This window comes from Lampetra fluviatilis, chromosome 59, assembly GCF_964198595.1.
Source record: "Lampetra fluviatilis chromosome 59, kcLamFluv1.1, whole genome shotgun sequence".
Lineage (NCBI taxonomy): Eukaryota > Metazoa > Chordata > Hyperoartia > Petromyzontiformes > Petromyzontidae > Lampetra > Lampetra fluviatilis.
Genome location: NC_136333.1, coordinates 4,667,186 through 4,688,556, shown reverse-complemented (window position 1 = coordinate 4,688,556; position 21,371 = coordinate 4,667,186). Strand labels below are relative to the sequence as shown.

The window sequence follows — 21,371 nt, the reverse complement described above, 5'->3', positions numbered from 1 at the left end:
CCCGAACGTTGGTCGGCCCGAGATCGTCGCCGTGCGGAGCGTCCCGTCCGGGACTCCGGCAGGGGCGAGCGTTTGCGTCCACCCCAAGGAATGCGCGCGCGCGGTTTATTTCTCCCCTCCCTCGGCTCTCTCCCGTTTTGACGGCTACAAGCGCCGCCCGTGGCGGCGGTCGCGCTGGTGGACAAGTGCGTGGGCACCGACCCCGTCGTCGTCGCCGCCGAGGGGCCGCGGCGTCGCCACGCGCCGGCGCACGGGGAGCCAGATGACGGCGGGGATGAGGAGGAGGAGGAGCGGGAGAACGAGGAGGAGGTGGAGGAGGAAGAGGAGGGGGGGAAGGTGGCGGTGGCGGGCAGGAGGGGCCGTCCGGGAGGAGACGATGAAGCCGGCGGGGACGAGGAGGAGAGCGAGGTGAGCGGCGACGAGGTTATGGGTCCGATCCCTGGACCTGCTTGGGAGTTTCGTAATGGCCATGTCGGAGCCGCTAAGCGTGTAAATAACGCGCTGATTAAAAACAAAATATCCTCATGCTCACAGTGCACGATGAATTGTGGGTGTGAGAAAACTTTTTCTCAATTTGCACAAAAAGTGCATTCTTTATTTATTACATTTTTTACACGCGGCGCTTTCCTGCCACAAATCTGCTACACAAAGCACCGTCACATCGACGACTCCTTTGAAAATCTGCACGCCAAGCAAGTGCGGGTTTATCAAGGGAGTGGGGCGGCTTGGGCGGAGGGGGGCAAGGATCAGTTGAAGGCAGCCACAAGCGGGAGTCGGGAACGGAACTCGGCTCGCCGGGTCGCTGGCGCGACCAGCGCCCGCTCACGTGGCAGGCCACGGTCCACCTCCCGAGAGGCACCAGCCATCACGAACCCTCGACCCGCGCGCTCTCTCTCTCTCCGTCCGACCGCTGCCCACCCCCCCTCCCACCGGCAGGCCACCGGGCGCCAGCGCTTCTCCGACCTCGAGCGCCGCTTCTCCGAGCTCAGCGACGGCTACCGCCGCGCCCGCGAAGAGCGAGCGGCGTCGGCGGCCGAGGCTCGGAGCCTGCGCTCGGAGCTGGCGTCCCTCGGGGAGCGGCTCGCCGAGGCGCGAGCCGACGCCGACCGCCTGCGCGCCCAACTCTCGGACGGGCGGCAAAGCGGGCAAATCGCGGAGCTTCCACGGCAGCTGCCGCCAGAACGCGACGGCGGCGACGGCGACGACGGCGGCGCGACGGCGGCGTCATCATCGTCGTCGTCGGCGGCGGCGGTCGAGGCCCTCGAAGCGCCGGCGAGCGCCGTGTCGCGTCAGCTGGAGCGCGCGACGGCGCTGCTGGGGCAGCGCGACGCGGCGCTGGCCGCGGGGGAGGACGAGGCCCGCAGGCTGTCGGCGCGCGTCCAGGAGCTGGAGGCGGAGCTGCTCCGGCGGAAGGCTCGGGAGGAGGCGGCGGTGGCGGCGGCGAAGGTGGCGGAAGGGAAATCGCAGGCGAAGGGCGCCGGCGACCTGGAGCGGCTGGAGAAGGCCAGGGCTGCCCTGGAGGCCGAGGTGAGTGATGTACGCTGAACCTCGCTCGCACCGGACGTAGCCAACCGCGCTGAGCGGCGGTGGAGGTTCTGCGACACGGCTGGAGTTGGCGAGCAGCGGTGAGGGGCGGTCACGTGACTCTCGGTGCCCACGAGGCAGCTTTCGCACGACGATGACGACGATGATGACAATGATAACGACGATGATGACAGTGATGATGATGATGACGATGATGACAATGATAACGACGATGATGACAGTAATGATGATGACGATGATGACAATGATAACGACGATGATGACAGTGATGATGATGACGACGATGATGGCAGTGATGATGATGACAATGATGACAATGATAACGACGATGATGACAGTGATGATGATGATGATGACGATGATGACAGTGATGATGATGACGACGATGATGACAGTGATGATGATGACGATGATGACAGTGATGATGATGACGACGATGATGACAGTGATGATGATGACGACGATGATGACAGTGATGATGATGATGACGATGATGACAATGACGACAACGATGATGACAGTGATGATGATGACGATGATGACAATGATAACGACGATGATGACAGTGATGATGATGATGACGATGATGGCAGTGATAACGATGATGATGACAGTGATGATGATGACCGCATGGTATTGTAAAGTGTGAGATAAAAAGTCGCTGCCTTCATGTTAAAGCAACGCCCGATGAATTAAAACCCCTGAATACGAAATCCTTCCGATGGGTTTTTATCCGGGCGGTGGTGGCTATGCACGCCGGGAATCCAGCACTGTGGAGGGAGCAGTGAGGGTTGGTGGATCACACGCAGATGTTGTTGTGAAACTCCCTTCCCCTGGATCCCCAGCAGAAATGTGGACCCCACCTGTTCCGTCTGTTTGGGATATAGCGTTGCCCCCTTACACACGCGAGTTTTCTCTGCCGGTATTCCAGTTTCCTCCCACGTATAAACCAAGGCCAGAATTATAATATATATGGGGGGGGGCACATCCCCCCCCCCCCCAATATTCAAATATGCTCAAAATGTCCCCCCCAATATATTGCGATAAAATAGATTTCTGTTTATATGATTGTGGTTATGGTTGTACTTTATAAATCCCTAATCTCTGCCATTACATACAATGAAACAAGAAATGGTTAAAAAGAAAAAACAGAGCAATGTAATACAATGCACTATTAGACATTGTTGTAAAAAATAAATAAAAAGTCAATCCTACGTGTTGGTGAATTTTTTAAAATATTTTAGGCACGAAATTCGTTTTCAAATGTACATTTTTTCTGGAAGATTTGGTCCCCCCCCAATGTTGACTCCATGGCTACGGCTTTGGTATCAACACTCATTGGCTAATAACATGTTGATATATAGAGGACCACAGAGCTTGGGCATTGTTAGTGGCGCCGGCTCCTCACCACCGCTTGGCTTCTACTGCTGCCTTCCCGCTCCTCATCTGTGGTTCCTCTTCCCGGCGCCCCCTCTCAGTTGTCCTCTCTCTCTCTCTCTCTGAGAGTCGTCTTTTCTCTCTCTCTGAGTCATCTTTTCTCTCTCGTCCCTCTGAGTCGTCCTCTCTCTCTGAGTCACCCGCTCTCTCTCGCTTTTGGAGAGCGAGGAGCGGATACCGTGCGGCAAGTGGCGGTGCAGCATTACGAGTTGGCATCATCACCACCACCACCATCATCATCATCGTTGTAACCCTCGCGCGATGCCCGCCGTCTAGGTGGAGACGCTGGGGCGCAAGCTGTCCGTGCTGTCGGCGAACCACGAGAAGACGAGCTCCGAGGTGTTCCGCGTGCAGCGCGAGGCGCTCTACATGAAGACGGAGCGCGACGCCGCGCTGGCGCACGCCGACGCGGCCCAGCGCCGCATGGCCGCCCTCCTCGCCCGCGCCGAGCCCTCCCCCTCTCCCTCCTCCTCCTCGCCCGCAGCCCGCCGCACCGACTCCCGCTCCGTCACCTTCCACGAGCCGCCGGACGACGGCGGCGGCGGCGGCGGCCGGGCGCCGGCGAAAGGGAGCGGTGGGACGAGGGGCGACGCGGCGAGGGAGAAGGACGGGCGGGTGAGTGGGCGGGCGAGCGGGCGAGCGCGTGGCACGGCCGCCGCGGGCAGCACAGCGGCAGGACGGCACCATGCCGGCCGCGCGGCATGGGGCGAGCGTGCCGCATCTCCCTGGCGGGGGGATGTTGGCTGGAGACGTTGGCGCTCCGACTCCCATGTTCACTCTCACGATTCGTTTTTCCCTCGCGTCCTTTGTGACGTAGCAGTCGTCGCTGTTCGTAGCCGGCCCGATTTACGATGACTCTTGAAAGCATTTCGGGCCGCGCTGGTTCCCAAACACCACCTCCAGAGGGCGCTGCTAGACGAACAATCATCACCACCCGTACCTCACCTCCTGCCTCTCCATCCCTCTCCACCCCACCCACCCTCCTGACCCCCTGCCTCCCTGTCTTCCTGACCCTCTGCCCTCCCCCCTTACCTCCCTGCCCCCCCCCTTGCCTCCCTGCCCCCCCGAACAGATCAATGAGCTGCAGGAGGAGGTGAACGAGCTGCGTCGGACGCTCCGAGGGGTCGTTCCTCCGACTGCGGCCAACGCCGCCACCGGCGCCACGACGCCGCCGAGATCCGGCGAGCCGAGCCGCGAGGGCGGCACCGGCCAGGGGAAGCCGCAGGGCCGCTCCGGCCAGCAGGTCGCCGAGCTGGTGGCCCAGGTTGGGCAGCTGCGCCGGCAGAAGGAGGTGCGGGGGTCTCGGCGCTGGCGGCGGCGGTAATAGCGGTGATAGTGCTGCTGCTGCTGTTGTGCGTGGTGGCGATGATGCTGATGATGATGATGTAGATAGTGGTGGTGATGATGATACAGACAGTGATGATGATGGTGATGCAGACAGTGATGATGGTGATGCAGACAGTGATGATGATGATGCAGATAGTGGTGATGATGATGCAGACAGTGATGATGATGGTGATACAGACTGATGATGATGTCGGCAATGATGTTGATGATAATGCAGACAGTGATGATGATGATGTAGAGAGTGATGATGATGATTATGTAGAGAGTGATGATGATGTAGAGAGTGATGATGATGATTATGTAGAGAGTGATGATGATGCAGACAGTGATGATGATGATGATGTAGAGAGTGATGATGATGTTGACAATGATGTTGATGATGATGCAGACAGTGATGATAATGATGTAGAGAGTGATGATGATTATGTAGAGAGTGATGATAATGATTATGTAGAGAGTGATGAAGATGATGCAGACAGTGATGATGATGGTGATGCAGACTGATGATGATGTCGACAATGATGTTGATGATGATGCAGACAGTGATGATGATGATGTTGTAAAGAGTGATGATGATGATTATGTAGAGAGTGATGATGATGATTATGTAGAGAGTGATGATGATGCAGACAGTGATGATGATGGTGATCCAGATAGTGATGATGTAGACGATGTAGACAATGATGATGATGCAGACAGTGATGATGATGATGTAGAGAGTGATGATGATGATTATGTAGAGAGTGATGATGATGATGTAGAGAGTGATGATGATGATTATGTAGAGAGTGATGATGATGCAGACAGTGATGATGATGGTGATGCAGACTGATGATGATGTCGACAATGATGTTGATGATGATGCAGACAGTGATGATGATGATGATGTAGAGAGTGATGATGATTATGTAGAGAGTGATGATGATGATTATGTAGAGAGTGATGATGATGATTATGTAGAGAGTGATGATGATGATGCAGACAGTGATGATGATGGTGATCCAGATAGTGATGATGTAGACAATGATGATGATGCAGACAGTGATGATGATTATGTAGAGAGTGATGATGATGATTATGTAGAGAGTGATGATGATGATGTAGAGAGTGATGATGATGATTATGTAGAGAGTGATGATGATGCAGACAGTGATGATGATGGTGATCCAGATAGTGATGATGTAGACAATGATGATGATGCAGACAGTGATGGTGATCCAGATAGTGATGATGTAGACAATGATGATGATGATGCAGACAGTGATGATGATGATGATGATGTAGAGAGTGATGATGATGATGTACAGAGTGATGATGATGATGATGTAGAGAGTGATGATGATGATGCAGACAGTGATGTTGGCTATGATTATAAACATTAAAAAAAAATATTCAGGTAAGGCCCACTAAGCTGTACAGCTCTTTTTCAGAAGCGACCTGGCCACAAATGATAACCCAACGAAGTGGCTTATCACGTGCAAATGTTTCGCAGCTAAATACTCTAAACGTGTGGTGATGTTGATTCTAAATGTGGAGGGAAAAACCGGAAGACCCGGAGAAAAATCCACAACTCCAAACTCCAAATATACAGAAGGCGTCAGGGTTGGGATCGAACCCACAACCTCCTGCATACCGGGCGAGGTAGTGAACATCTCCTAGCCACCGTGATGATGATGAGAGAGAGAGAGACACGCAAACTCCAAATATGCAGCAGCAGGCGTCAGGGTCATGATCGAACCCACGACCTCCTGTATACCAGGCGAGGTAGTTAACATCTCCTAGCCACCGTGATGATGATCAGAGAGAGAGACACGCAAACTCCAAATATACAGCAGCAGGCGTCAGGTCGGGATCGAACCCACGATCTCCTGCATACCAGGCGAGGCAGTTAACATCTCCTAGCCACCGGCGGCCACCATCAAAGCGGTAGTGCTAGCGTCGGCCCATAATAGGCGCTCGCTAACCAGCGGTGCTTTGCGTGCGTGCGTGCGCAATCGTTGCCGCCAGGAGGAGGAGAGGATTCACAAGGAAGTGGTCGACACCTATCGAGCGCACCTGATGTGCGCCGTGCAGGTGAACGCCACTCTCACCACCCCGCTCCAACACACACACACACTCCTTGCATAATGTACGCTGGTAACCGTATAAATAACCCAACCGGTAATGGATATTCATTTTAATGTAAATGCATTCATCAATAACCTCCCCCCACCCCTGTCCTTCGTACCTCAGGGGCTCACAAGGGACATCATCACATCTACTTAAGAACGAAACAGGAGGATTTCTCCAAAAAATCTGTCTGTCGCCTGATGATGCCGGTTGTAATTACTGGCGAAATGTCGTACTCGGATTGTAAATGTTGTGGCTTGGCTCTCCAACACACAACCGGTGTTGCTGTACTCTGTTTACGTGACAACCCTTACTAGTTGGCTGTTGGGTGGTGGCGGGTTTAACGACACATTTATTCATTTATTTACACGATCTAACCCCAAAAAAACCTCTATTGTGGATGATATTGGTCGCGAAAGCCCACTTCGTGTTAAACGGTTCTTAACCTTTGCTGCAGTCTCCATCGTAAAAAAAAGTACAATGTTAATAAACACATAATAAAAAAACCACCCTCTATTATGGAGAATTATTATACGAATGATCATCCTTTGCTTGTTTATCCCAGAGAGCCACACGACTCAGTTGTTATTTTGTTCCAGTGGGTTCCCACTGCCAGGAGAATGCGTTTTTTTTTTATTCACGAGATGTTTTCAGCCGATTTAATGACGAGTTGCGTTTAATGCTCACGTGTGTGGAGGAAACCCGTAGAATTACACAGAGACCCATATAATTATATAGATACCTATTGCGCTACATTAAATACAAGCCAGGGTGCTGTAGTGTGATTGTGGCCTTGCCACCCAAACTATGGATCATATAGAAAACCCATAGAGAGTCGTAGAGATAGATAGAGGTATAGATGCATAGAGACCATTCGATATGCAGAGGTACAGCCAATAGATAAAGGGTTGTCACCTAAACAGATCGCGGCCAATTCGTTACCGGTTCAGCACTAACCGGCTGTGTGTTGTGGAGTGAACCCACTACACACACACATTTACAATTCGTTACTTTTCAGCACTAACCGGCTGTGTGTTGGAGAGTAAACCCACTATACACACATTTACAATTCGTTACTGGTTCAGCACTAACCGGCTGTGTGTTGGAGAGTGAACCCACTACACACACATTTACAATTCGTTACTGGTTCAGCACTAACCGGCTGTGTGTTGGAGAGTGAACCCACTACACACACACATTTACAATTCGTTACTGGTTCAGCACTAACCGGCTGTGTGTTGGAGAGTAAACCCACTACACACACACATTTACAATTCGTTACTAGTTCAGCACTAACCGGCTGTGTGTTGGAGAGTAAACCCACTATACACACATTTACAATTCGTTACTGGTTCAGCACTAACCGGCTGTGTGTTGGAGAGTAAACCCACTACACACACACATTTACAATTCGTTACTGGTTCAGCACTAACCGGCTGTGTGTTGGAGAGTGAACCCACTACACACACACACATTTACAATTCGTTACTGGTTCAGCACTAACCGGTTGTGTGTAGGAGAGTAAACCCACTACACACACACATTTACAATTCGTTACTGGTTCAGCACTAGCCGGCTGTGTGTTGGAGAGTGGCATTTCGCCGGTAATTACAACAACAACAACCAGCATCATCAGGCGACAGCCACAGAGTTGTGGGTGAAACCCTCCTCCTGTTCCTATCTTAAATTGACGGGGGTCAATGTGATGTCATCACTTGTGAGCCAATCAGGTGTGAGCACCAGAGGCGGGGGCGGGGGGGGGTTAATATATTCACGTAAACTACAATGGATATCTATTGTTGGATTTCTCCACAACTCTGTGGCTGTCGCCTGATGATGCTGGTTGTTGTTGTTGTTGTAAATTACCGGCGAAACGTCACCGTACTCGAATGGTAAATGTTGTAGTGGGTTCACTCTCCAACACACAGCCGGTGTGTGCTGAACTAGTAACGAATTGACCGCGTTTTGTTTACGCGACGACCCCTTACTGATTTGGCCGTGTCGGGGTGGCGGCGGCTTTAACGACACACACATTTACATTTACTCCATCTAACCCAACAAAACCTCTATCGTGGATAAGATCGGTTGCTAAAGCCGCCTCCTTCTACTACGAGGTGTCAAGTCGGGTTACTATTGGGAGGGGGGGGGTCACGAGACCTTTCGTGAAACCAGCGACGTCGCTCCACCACCGCAATGACTCCCACTTACCCCCCACCCACCCTCGTGTGTCCTTCTCCCCGCAGGGCTGCATGGACGAGGACGTCTACTCCTCACTGGTGCACATCGTGCGCATGTCCCGACCCTCCACGCCCGTCCACAGGCCCTGACCACGCCTCAACCACCAGCGGTCCCGCGGCCCCCGCGGAAGGGGCCTCACCCATCGTCGCCCGACGCCTCGACTGGGCCTGAGGAGGGCCGGTCCTTTTTTTTGTCCCGGCGTGAACGAGCGGAATGGTTTGCTTATCCTCCGGCAATGCCGCGGTGTTTTTGCTCCCCCCCCCCCCCCCGGCTTAGCCAAGCGGTGCGCCTCTGGTTCGAGGCGAACGGCGGAATGGCAGCCAAAGTGGAGGCGGGGGGGGGGGGGTGAGGTGGGGGGGTGCTCTCGAGTGCGGGTGCTCATCGACGAGTCGGCACGTCACGCGGACGGCGGGACATGGCGGCGGCTCGGGGAAAACCGTCCAGCAGTGGAGTGACCACGGCTGACTGATGACGACGTTGAGCTGCGAGTGAGCTTTGGGCAGGAGCTTGTTTGCCTGCCGGGAGGGATATGATGGCCGACGGACGAGACTCGTGGGAACGTCCCCAGCGGAGATGGAGCGAGGGGATCGGCTCGCGTGCGGGGGCGGGGCTCGGCTGATCGGCAACACACCACGTGGCCGTGACGTCACAGCAGATCGGATTACACGACGACTTTTGCCATCGCTTCCGGGTCGCGCCTCTTTTTCCGCGAATCAGCTCGCGTCGTCGTTGGAGGAGGAATGTAAAATTAACGTGCAGCTCTTTATCAAACTCCGTGCTGGATTAATAAACGATACGTTCAACTCGCAACGGACCACGGAATTCACTCATTCTCGGCGAGAGAGGACGACTCGGCAGGCGCCGGGTGGAACCTCGAATGAGCTTGGGGGCAGCCACGTGCACAGCCGGCACCACACATCTGTCCAAGCTCTGCGATCCTCTAGACATTGAAAGGTGTTATCGGGCCGATAACACCTGGGGGGGGACCCAACACGTGCAAGGGGGAAACGCCGTATCACATACAGACGGAACATGTGGGGGGAGTCCACATCTTCTTGGTTCTTTCGGTAAAGTCACGTAGAAGGGAAATAATAAAATAATAATAATTAAACATAATAAAATAATTCAGACGCTGTCTTCCCGACAGACCTGGTCTTCACCTGAGGACGGCTGCTTGCGTTGTGGCCGAAACGTCGTGAGAATTATTTTATTAAGTTTTATTTTTATTATTTTATTAGTTCCCTTCTACGTGACTTTACCGAAAGAACCAAGAAGATGAATCCCTGCAGTCACGAAAGAAGCTTTAAATCGAAAGGAGTCCACATCGTCGCTGTCACCGCCTTCCTGGCGAGCTCGGGGTACGGCTCCTCCTGGACGCGCCCACTCACGGGGAGGGAGGTTCTCACGAAATCCACCAACCTCCCCCAAACACAACGCCAGGCTCCAGGCCACGTGTGTATCAATAACTGCCCGGCTCAATGCATCCCCTCGCACGTGATGCTGGTCACCCAATCCCCAGTGCCGGATTAAGCTAGTACGGGGCCTGTAGCATGATGTTATAAAGAGGCCCTAAATATAGAAAAAACACGTAAATATTACAACACATAAATGTTTAACTTGCAGAGCAAAGTAATTGTATTTTTTTCAGTTGCTATACAGCCAGATAATACGACAAATCGCTAACCTTAAACACCCAGTCGTTCGTAAACAGTTGAAGGCGGTATAGTACTTTAGTAATTGAGCAAGTGCAGAATCACTGAACCGGAATTGATAGCTTGAAAGCATTTAGCACGGGACCCGTAGCTACTACATATGTAGTAGTAGCTACCAGTCGTTCGCAAAAGTTGAAGGCGGTATAGTACTGTAGTAATTGAGCAAGTGCAGAATCACTGAACCGGAATTGATAGCTTGCAAGCATTTAGCGCGGGACCCGTAGCTACTACATATGTAGTAGTAGTAGTAGCTACCAGTCGTTCGCAAAAGTTGAAGGCGGTATAGTACTGTAGTAATTGAGCAAGTGCAGAATCACTGAACCGAAATTGATAGCTTGCAAGCATTTAGCGCGGGACCCGTAGCTACTACATATGTAGTAGTAGTAGCTACCATCGTTCGCAAAAGTTGAAGGCGGTATAGTACTGTAGTAATTGAGCAAGTGCAGAATCACTGAACCGGAATTGATAGCTTGCAAGCATTTAGCGCGGGACCCGTAGCTACTACATATGTGTAGTAGTAGTAGCTACTACTACTACACATGTGTGTAGTAGTAGCTACTAGTACTACACACGTGTAGCTACTTTTGCTACTACGATAATCCCAGCGCTGCCCACCTGTTGTGCCTTCGTATAGGTGCTTGCTCACAGCTCATGTTTAGCAGGCTATACGGTGGGGGGGTGGAATTTTTGTGTGATCAAAACTTTAACTCCGCGCTGTTTCTTACTTTCCGGAGCGTCTCGCAATGTACAGCAGCGGTGACGAATTGGCCACGTTCTGTTTACGTGACAACCCTTACTAGTTGGCTGTGTCGGGTGGTGGCGGGTTTTAACGACACATTTATTCATTTATTTACACGATCTAACCCCAAAAAAACCTCTATTGTGGATGATATTGGTCGCGAAAGCCCACTTCGTGTTAAACGATTCTTCACATTTGCTGCAGTCGTGTCAAAGGGGGGAGGGGCCTTTCGTTCTCCGTCTTAAAAAAAAGTACAATGTTAATAAACACATAATAGAGTTTGATGAAACAACAGTTCTTTGTTACTCAACGTACTCCGTGCTGAATTGTGTGTGTTCGATGATTTTACCGTCTAAAAAAACACAAATCTGGCCCAAGCTAAGGGGTTGTCCATAAATGACGTCACGCGATTTTGGACGATTTTTGACCCCCCTCGTCACACGGCGTCACAAATGTCTGACCCCCGCCCCCCCCCCCCCAGGTGCGTGACGTCATTTATGGACGGCCCCTAATAGCGTTTGATGAAACAACAGTTCTTTGTTACTCAACGTATCCCGTGCTGAATTTTGTGTGTTCGATTATTTTACCGTCTAAAAAAACACACATCTGGCCCAAGCTAAGGGGCCGTCCATAAATGACGTCACGCGGTTTTGGACGATTTTTGACTGCCCTCGTCACACGACGTCACAAATGTCTGACCACCCCCCACCCCCCGGTGCGTGACGTCATTTATGGACGGCCCCTAATAGGGTTTGATGAAACAAAAGTTCGTTGTTACTCAACGTACCCCGTGCTGGATTTTGTGTGTTTCGATGATTTTACAGTCTAAAAAAACACAAATCTGTCCCAGATTGGTCTAGAGACTCCGGTGAGCAAGTGCCTCGTGTCAGACGTGACACACCGGCATGACTGGACAAAGCGCCCCATTGTAAGACTCACACGAGACGCGGCAGGGGTGGTGGAGTGGTGGTGGGGGGGTGTAGCTTTGCCTCCAGTCTCGGAGTGGAAGTCGCGGGCGCGTTGTTCTGGCAGGCGTTGGTGGTGGCTCAAAAGTGGCCACGAATTTCAGGGACACCGACGCGCTTTCGTCTTCTCTTTGCTTAACCTACACACCCCCACCAACCCGCGCCTAACAACGGAGGGCCTTGTGAGAGATCTCACACAAAGATCTGCCTGTAGTCTCAACGGACTGTGGGGAAGGAGGGAGGGTTGGCAAGTGCTGTTAGCGAGTGGCACCTATGAAAGCTGGCACGGTACACGACGGGGTGGGTCAGAATCAAAATATTTATTCATACAGGGGGGGGGGGGGAATCCGATGAGCTGTAAAGCTCTTTGTCACAGATGACCAGTAGTGTTTCGCAGCGGCCTTTGTCTTCCCAGCACCAGGTACTGATTTCAGCCTGAGTCGACCTAGGGGAGGCCCAGGACCGGTTCAGATAATCGTCACTGGGGGGGGGGGGGTCAAAAATCGTCCAAAATCGCGTGACGTCATTTATGGACAGCCCCATACCAGGTGAAGCCCACTGCGCTATTATCTTATTTTTCCGAATCGACCTGGCCACAAATGATAGCCCAACAAAGTGGCTTATAGCATCACGTGGACATTTCCAGCAGCAAAATGATCTAAACACGAGATTAATCTTCTTGGTTCTTTCGGTAAAGTCACGTAGAAGGGAAATAATAAAATAATAAAAATAAAACATAATAAAATAAAAATTCGCACGTTTCGGCCACAACACAAACAGCCGTCCTCAGGTGAATAACAGGGCTGTCGGAAAGACAGCGTCCCAATGAACACCGCCAAGCTTGGCAGCGTATATTTAAGCTGGGTGGGGGGAGGAGAGCGCCTTGACAAAGGAGTTTAATAGCAACACCGGAATTAAGCCTATTGATGGCAAATGCAGATATGGGATTAGTCACTCCTCGTGGAATGTGTAGGTGGTGGGGGGGGTCTCAAAGTCATATTATGCTCGTGTATTATGTAGGATTAGCAGTGATAAAGGGAGGAAGTAAGATTAGCAGTAATAAAGGGAGGGAAATTTGAGCTGCAGCAGCCAAACCACCGCGTATCAAGCTCGTGCATTGTGTGGGCAACAAAGAAGGTGTTGTCGCCGAAACGTCGTGAGAATTTTTATTTTATTATGTTTGATTTTTTAAAATTACTATTTTATTATTTCCCTTCTACGTGACTTTACCGAAATAATCAAGAAGATGAATCCCTGCAGTTACGAAAGCTTTCAATCGACAATTAAACACGAGATGTCTACTCTCCGGGTGTACCACCGCGTGTCCTTCGCAACGGTGTCCGATGTTTCGCACCACGTGCCTGGAAGGGGGCGGTGGCGGAGTCTACTCCGTGAAGAACTTAAAGACGCGGACTTTAGCAAAACCATGGGTGGAAAAAAAACCCGATTTTTCCAGCGGCAGGCATCGGGTTCTTTATTTTTTTAAACCCAATTTCGGGGAATTGAAACCTGGTTTAATGAATACGAAACTCTGATCCAAGGCTTAGGCTGCTTCCTCGTCCGTGCTGCTATCGTACTCGGGGGGGCCGTCGGGCACGGGGTAGTCGTAGAATGCGGCGGGCAGGTTGGTCTTGATGAACACGAGGAGCTTCTCCTCCACAATCGTGGGCGCCAGTGAGTTCCTTCGCTTGGAATGGATGAAGCCCATCGTTGAGAAGTTGGCGAAGTGCGGTTCTGCAATTAGAACCAATTAAACCGGATTTCTCCCAATCTCAGATGATCGGGTTTAATATAAAAAGACAATTGAACCCGATTGTAAAAAAACCCCGACTGTGTCACCCTTGGGCAAAACGTCGGGCACGACCCACGGCTGGCATCAGCGGCGCTTGCTCTCCACTCCCCCCCCCCCCCCTTGTGACCAGCGTGGTGAAGTATGGTCAAACAACTCCCACGACTCTGTCAGGCGCGAGGAAGCCCCCCCCCCTACAAGACAGCGGGATAGTCCAGGGGCTGGGGTGCCACGGGACCGTTTGCCGCGCGTTCTTAAACAAACCCCCAAAGGTATTTCCATGAACAGCAAAGTTAACCCGTGCAGCAGCTCGCACAGAACACCGCTGGAGCCACCAAAACGCCACGCCTCAAGTCTGGAACACGCAACGCATTGCTGCAATGCAACACCGCCAGGTCACAATGCAGGGCCAGGTCACGATGCAACTCCAGGTTACAATGCAGGGCTATAGGTTACAATGCAGCGCTATAGGTTACAATGCAGCGCTATAGGTTACAATGCAGCGCTATAGGTTACAATGCAGGGCCAGGTCACGATGCAACTCCAGGTTACAATGCAGGGCTATAGGTTACAATGCAGCGCTATAGGTCACAATGCAGCGCCAGGTCACAATGCAACGCCAGGTTACAATGCAGGGCCAGGTTACAATGCAGCGCTATAGGTCACAATGCAGCGCTATAGGTTACAATGCAGGGCCAGGTCACGATGCAACTCCAGGTTACAATGCAGGGCTATAGGTTACAATGCAGCGCTATAGGTCACAATGCAGCGCCAGGTCACAATGCAACGCCAGGTTACAATGCAGGGCCAGGTTACAATGCAGCGCTATAGGTCACAATGCAGCGCTATAGGTTACAATGCAGGGCCAGGTCACGATGCAACTCCAGGTTACAATGCAGGGCTATAGGTTACAATGCAGGGCCAGGTTACAATGCAGCGCTATAGGTTACAATGCAGCGCTGGGCTGGGTGAGTCCCCGTGACGGTTCCGCGCTGCGTAGGATGGGGATGGTTTAGTTGCTGTAGTTCTAAGTGTTTGGCTGATTTGTTTACCTTTCTTGTACTTTGCACAACTCTCGTGTTATTGTACCGTTTGTTGTTGTAACGCGCTAACCCCGTGCCACCCTGACTGGACATGTGAGAAAAAGAGCTTCATAGCTCATCGGATTCCTCCAGGGATAAGTTAAATATCCTGACTCTGGAAACGCAGATAGCATCAAGATGCTTCCAGGCAGTCAGCAACGACGAGAGGTGTTACCGGCGCGAGGAGGAAAGCGGACGACCCGGATGAAAGCCACAGGCGGCGAGGAGAGCGAGATTAACACATTCCTGCGGAGGGAGCTGGTAGGAACGTTGGGTTGCTCGGTCAATGGCCAGGGTCAACGGTGGCGTGGTGTATTCCGCAAATATGGCCGACAGTGAGGGCGGGCACAAGCCGGCGTCAGTAGGTTAAACGTTGAGTTTTATAAGGGCACCACGGGGTGACCAGCCCCTCCCCACCCAGCCCCACCCCTCCCACCCCCCACCCATACCCCACCCAGCCCCCACCCAGCCCCTCCCCACCCAGCCCCTCCCCACCCCTCCCATTTTTGGATTCACGACGGACGGACACAATAATCCCCTGTGGGCTGGTGGAACCAGGAGGTTCCTACCAGGGACACAGGGACGAACACTCCACCCTTTGCTGCACCGCCTTCTCCCAGTAAGCCGTTATAGTTTTTAAATTGCACATTAGGTCATAAACTCGCAATTACCCGTACTACATTTATCACTCTAATCCCAAAAATTGGCAAAGGCAAAAATAACCAAAAATCCCAACTTCTCCCAATCCACGCAGCACCCCCCCCCCCATCTCTGTCAATCTCTTGCCAGGCCCTGCTCCAAATCGACGATGAGCAAATGCCCGAGCGACTTGCCAAACTTCCCCCCAACGGAGGTTGTCTGCTGGGCACACGGAAATCTGTGGGGCGTAGGCTGGCGTGGAGCCATCAGTCACCACAACGTTTGCACTGGCTCAACTCAAACAAAGACAAAGATCCCCCTCCCGTGTAGCCTCAACAGACTGTAGGGGGGCAAGTGCTGTTAGCGAGCAGCACCTATGAAGGCCGGCACGGCACGCCAACGACCACGCCCTGGCCCGCCTTGGTCTCCCTCTTGGCGATTGTTTTCAACATCGCACCAGGTACTCATTTGAGGCTGAGTCGATCTAGGGGGGGGGAGGCAGGATCGGTTCAAACAACAATCACTTGTGTTGGCCGTAAGCGGGAATCGAACCCGGGCAGCCAGGTTCGTAGCGTAGCGCAGCGCGCTAACCGCTACACCACCACTCCCTACTACAAAAACACTCACTCACTCAACACTAACACACGCTCAACAACAACAACCGCCATTCGCCACTAAGTGGCGGTGACGTCACCACGACGCTTGTGCCAGGCCATGTGCACCTTGAGGCCACGTGAAGTGTCGAACGCCCACTGGCAGGAGGTCACGGGGCAGACCCAGCAGGTGCCACGGGTCGACTGACTGAGATGACCGAGATGACTGGCTGATGCACCACCTGTGCCCCCTACTGAGCCAACTTGCTGTGCTTTAGTCACCCGGCGCTCCGCTCGTTGTTGTGAGCGTCGCTCCTCCGCCCTCCGTTGTTGCTGGAGGGCGACTGCCTCCAAATGCCCAGTTGCGTCCTTCACGAGCATCCTCCACAGAGGCCGATCTTGACACCGCTGATACCAGTCACGTGGAGCTGAGTCCACTCAGCTCCACGTCCTCCTGTACCACATCACTCCATCTCTTCTTTAGCCCGTGCCGCGCCCGTTTAGCCCCCTCGATCCGGCCGAACAAAAGCTGTTTCGGCATGCGGTGGCTGGGCATGCGTCACACACACGCTCACTCACACTAACACACACACGCTCACTCACACTAACACACACACGCCACACCCTCTGTATGCGACACTAGGGCGACTGTCTGCCGATCTATCCCCCGCAGCTCTCGGATTAGCATGCCACGTGTACACGTGCAGCCCGTGTTACCTGCAGAGAGGCCAACGCACACGAGTGGATACCGCATTCTGCTTGCGCGTGAGTGCGCCACGGTGCCTATGAGATGTTGACTACCTCGCCTGGTGTACAGGAGGTCGTGGGTTCTATCCCGACCCTGACGCCTGCTGCTGTATATTTAGAGTTTGCGTGTCTCTCTCATCATCATCATCACGGTGGCTAGGAGATGTTGACTACCTCGCCTGGTATACAGGAGGTCGTGGGTTCGATCCCGACCCTGACGCCTGCTGCTGTATATTTGGAGTTTGCGTGTCTCTCTCGTCATCATCATTATCATTACGATGGCTATGACATGTTAACTATCTCACCTGGTGTACAGGAGGTCGTGGGTTCGATCCCGACCCTGACGCCTGCTGCTGTAAATTTGGAATTTGCGTGTCTCTCTCGTCATCATCATTATCATTACGATGGCTATGAGATGTTAACTGCCTCGCCTGGTATGCAGGAGGTCGTGGGTTCGATCCCGACCCTGACGCCTGCTGCTGTATATTTGGAGTTTGTGTGTCTCTCCCCCTGGTCGCGTGGATGTCTTTTTTCTCCGGGTTCTCCGGTCCCGTCCCCACATCTTGAAACGTGCGTTTAGAATGTCGGGCTGCTGTAAATGTCCACGCGACGACGGTGATGATATCAGCTCATTTGTGGCCGGGTGTCGCTTCTGAAAAAAAAATCTATACAGCTCACATGGTAAAATAAAAAAATATATATAAATAGATAATTAATGAAATGAACATATCTATTTTTTTTAAGTGCCAATGTCCAGGTCTGCTTGCCACGACGTAGCACTTGTCCGAATTAAAGAGACCAAGGGTCGTATGATCCAATCGACCACAGTAGGCACTGAACATAGGACCTCCACTGATGTTCATCGTCGGTAGGAGCGTCAGCAACCACCACCACCACCATCCCTCGCCTCTTGATGATGGGGAGGCGAGCCCACAGTATCCCTGGGACTTACAGCTTCCCACACCTCACCGGCACGCTCCCAACACTCCCTTCATGATTTTGTTTCAAAAGGGGTGCCACTCCCTACTGTCTCGTAGTTTCCTGCACGCACAAATATCCCCCGTGTAGCCTTAACAGACTGTAGGGGCAAGTGCTGTTAGCGAGCACCTATGAAGGCCGGAACGGTACACGAGGGGGTGGGTGGCCAACACCACGCCCGACCGCCTTTGTCTCCCCAGTGGCGATGCTTACAAGTCACGCCAGGTACTGATTTGAGGCTGAGTCGACCTAGAGGAGGCCCGGGACCGGTTAAGATAATCGTCACTGGTGTTGGCCGTGAGCGGGAATCGAACCCGGGTCGCCGGGTTCGTAGCGCAGCGCGCTAACAGAGATCACATGCGTTCACGATCCAAAACGAACACGAGATCGCATCCGCAAGAAAGGAGAGGAGGAGGAAGCAGATGTGAGTGAGCGAACAACGCAAGGAGGGACGCATCAGCACAACATTAATTCCCGTTTAATAAACAACAACAACAACGACAGCAGCGACAGTATTTACTCCCCGCCAGCTCATGGACGACTTTCGGCACGTGCCCGTGCCGCGTTGTCAGCTTGCTCCTCTCTCTGTGTGCCGTTGTGATGTCTGTCTGCTTGTATGTCTGTCTATAGTTTTTTTTCTAGTTAGATTTTTGTTGCTATTTCTTTTATGCCTGATGATTGCTTGTGTTGCAATCGAAACGTCGCAATATGTTATTTTATTTTAATTTATTATTTTATTTTTAGACGTGACTTAACCGAAAAGAACCAAAGAATAATTCCTGCAGTCACGAAAGCTCCTAAATTAAGATTGAAAAAAATATTAAGCCATTGTCTCAGGCTGGGTTTCGGTCTTCGGGGTCTCATCAGCTTGTTAAAGCACCACTGCTGGATTACTCGATGGAAGGAGGGTGGGGGGGTTGCAAAACCATCTCGGATGAGTTTAACACGTAGGCTTGAAAAATGTCAATTGTCTATGTGGGGCTTCGGGGCCGTTCATAAATGACGTCACGCGATTATGGACGATTTTTTACCCCCCCCCCCCCCTTGTCACACGGCGTCACAAAAAGTCAGACCCCCCCCCCCCTCAAATATGACGTCACAAAGCTCTGCCCGCCCCCCCCCAAAAAAAAACATGCTTCAAATCGCTTTAAACTATTGTTATTGTAGTGCGTATTTAATGTGGCGCTGCACTCTGATGTTGTAGGAGTAAACATTGATTTAAAAAGTCTATTTAATTAAGTAGAACGTGTTGTCTATATTTATTTAAAGTTGCGCATTTTTACGTGACGTTACATTTCTCAACCCGCCCCCCCCCCCCCTTGTCACACATCGTCACAAATGTCTGACCTCCCCCCCAGGTGCGTGACGTCATTTATGGACGGCCCCTTATTCAGGCAACGCACAACCGATGGTCACGAATTGGCACGTTTTGTGTCACGTGGGCTGTGTCGGGTGGTTGACGGTGATGGGTTAAACGGACACGTGAATATTGACGCGAGCAGACCCAACAAAGCCCTCTTCTTACTACATCTCGGATGAGCCGGCTCGATGGGGGCTTGTAGCCAGCGGATCCGATGACTCACATCCACCCCCCCCCCTGCAAAACCACTGCTGCTGTTGACTCAGTGGCTCCCACGCGTTTTGAAATCCCTTGAGGAATCAAAAACAAACCCCCTTTTTTGGGCTTCTACGCCGTGGTAAAAATGCGGGTTTCGCCATCGGCCACGATCTCATCCACCGCTGGATGAAGTCCCCTGCGCCGAGCCGTCGCGCCCCCAATCCTCCTCTCATCGCGGTGCCACAAAGCGACAACAACAACAGCAGCAGCGACAACAACAACAACATGAGTCAGCAGCAATGAGGACATTTGGATAATTATTGCCTCCCCCATCCATGAGGCCTCCCCCATCCATGAGCGTCCCCCCACAGTCGTCCATTTGCCAGTTCAACCCCAAAATGGTCAACGCATCTACTACTTCACCGAAGGAAATGGCCAACAACAGGCCCTGGCTCCACAAGATATCGCCCTGATGGCGTTCTTGGTTTTGTGCCAAAGTTACCCATTTGCTGCCAACCTGCTGTAAAAGTTCCAATGTGTGTGTGTAAGTTGATGTCTGTGTGTGTAAGTCCATGTGTGTGTGTTAGTCAATATCTGTGTGTGTAGGTCGATGTGTGTGTGAGTCTATGTATGTGAGTCGATGTGTGTGTGTGTGGCTCGATGTGTTTGTGTGTGTGGGTCGATGTCTGCGTGTGTGTAAGTCGATGTGTGTGTGTCTTTTTTGCAACGCCGGATACTTCCCGCAAGTTTGTTATATAATATCCCAGAAATGTGTGTAACGCGCGTGACGTCACTCCACCCCGTCATTAATAATAAAATAATCATGAGCGAGTGGATTTTTACGTTCACGCGGAAGAAGGTCGAGCGGAAATGTTTTTTTTCGCAAAGTCGCTTCAAATATGACGGCGTTTCTTTACGGAAAGTGACGGTAAAAAATTAATATCGTTAATCTGACGTCACCGCAAAAGACCCCCCCCCCCCGTCATTAGGGGCCGTCCATAAATGACGTCACGCACCTAGGGGGGGTCAGACATATGTGACGTCATGTTTGAGGGGGGGGTCTGACTTTTGTGACGTCGTGTGACGAAGGGGGGGGGGGAGACGCGTCCAAAATCGCGTGACGTCATTTATGGACGGCCCCTTACGATAATAAGCAAGACATTTTTTTTTTACGAAAATTCGCTTTTAGTTCACGTTTATTTATTGAAATTTAATCAAATAAATAATTCTACGCGGACGTTTCTTGACAGAAAGTGACGGTAAAAAATAAATATACGCAGCACAGTGCTACATCCGTACGTGACGTCACTGCAAAATAGCCCCCCCCCCTCATTAATAATCATGAGCGGGTGGATTTTTACTCTCCCCCAGGTCGAGCGGAGAAATTTTTTTTTACGCAAATTCTCTTTAAATTTGACGTTTCTTCATTGAAATGTTATCAATTAAATACGTCGACTCAGCAACAAAGAGCTTTTGGTGTACTCGTTGGTTTTTTTCCGGTAAAGTCACATAGGTAAACCAATTAATGCAATAAAATAAATGAAAACAACTCAATTAAATCACGACGTTTCGGAGGCAACACAAGCCTCCCTCATCAGGTGTAAAAAGGCACATCAAAATGTGTGTGTAGGTCGATGTGTGTGTGAGTCTATGTATGTGAGTCGATATGTGTGTCGATGTGTGTGTGGCTCGATTTTATTTTATTAATTGTTTTACCTACGTGACTTTACCGAAAAAACCAGAGTATGAATCCTTGCAGTCACGAAAGCTTCAAATCTAGTATGCTTTTGGTGTCTTTACTTATTTCTTCAGCACTTGAAACATAAGGTAAGTAAAAATTTTGCTTCAAAATTACGATAAAACTAAACAAACGCTGGCGAGTTGTGAAACCTT

The 21,371-nt window shown here is 51.6% G+C and overlaps 1 protein-coding gene across 1 annotated transcript; it reads left to right on the top strand.

The window, feature by feature from the left end:
- The first annotated feature begins 90 nt into the window (after positions 1-90).
- Positions 91-11,492, top strand: LOC144950736 (uncharacterized). The gene is made up of 7 exons (XM_078880809.1): positions 91-103; positions 152-408; positions 937-1,527; positions 3,259-3,597; positions 4,055-4,273; positions 6,337-6,402; positions 8,682-11,492. Exons 1-7 carry the CDS (start codon positions 91-93, stop codon positions 8,763-8,765), a joined length of 1,569 nt encoding a protein of 522 aa, XP_078736935.1. The 3' UTR covers positions 8,766-11,492.
- Positions 11,493-21,371: the final 9,879 nt, after the last annotated feature.

Coding starts and splice junctions, on each gene's coding strand:
- LOC144950736 (XM_078880809.1), top strand. Junction 409..936: donor GGGACGAGGAGGAGAGCGAG/GTGAGCGGCGAC, acceptor TCCCACCGGCAG/GCCACCGGGCGCCAGCGCTT. Junction 4,274..6,336: donor AGCTGCGCCGGCAGAAGGAG/GTGCGGGGGTCT, acceptor CGTTGCCGCCAG/GAGGAGGAGAGGATTCACAA.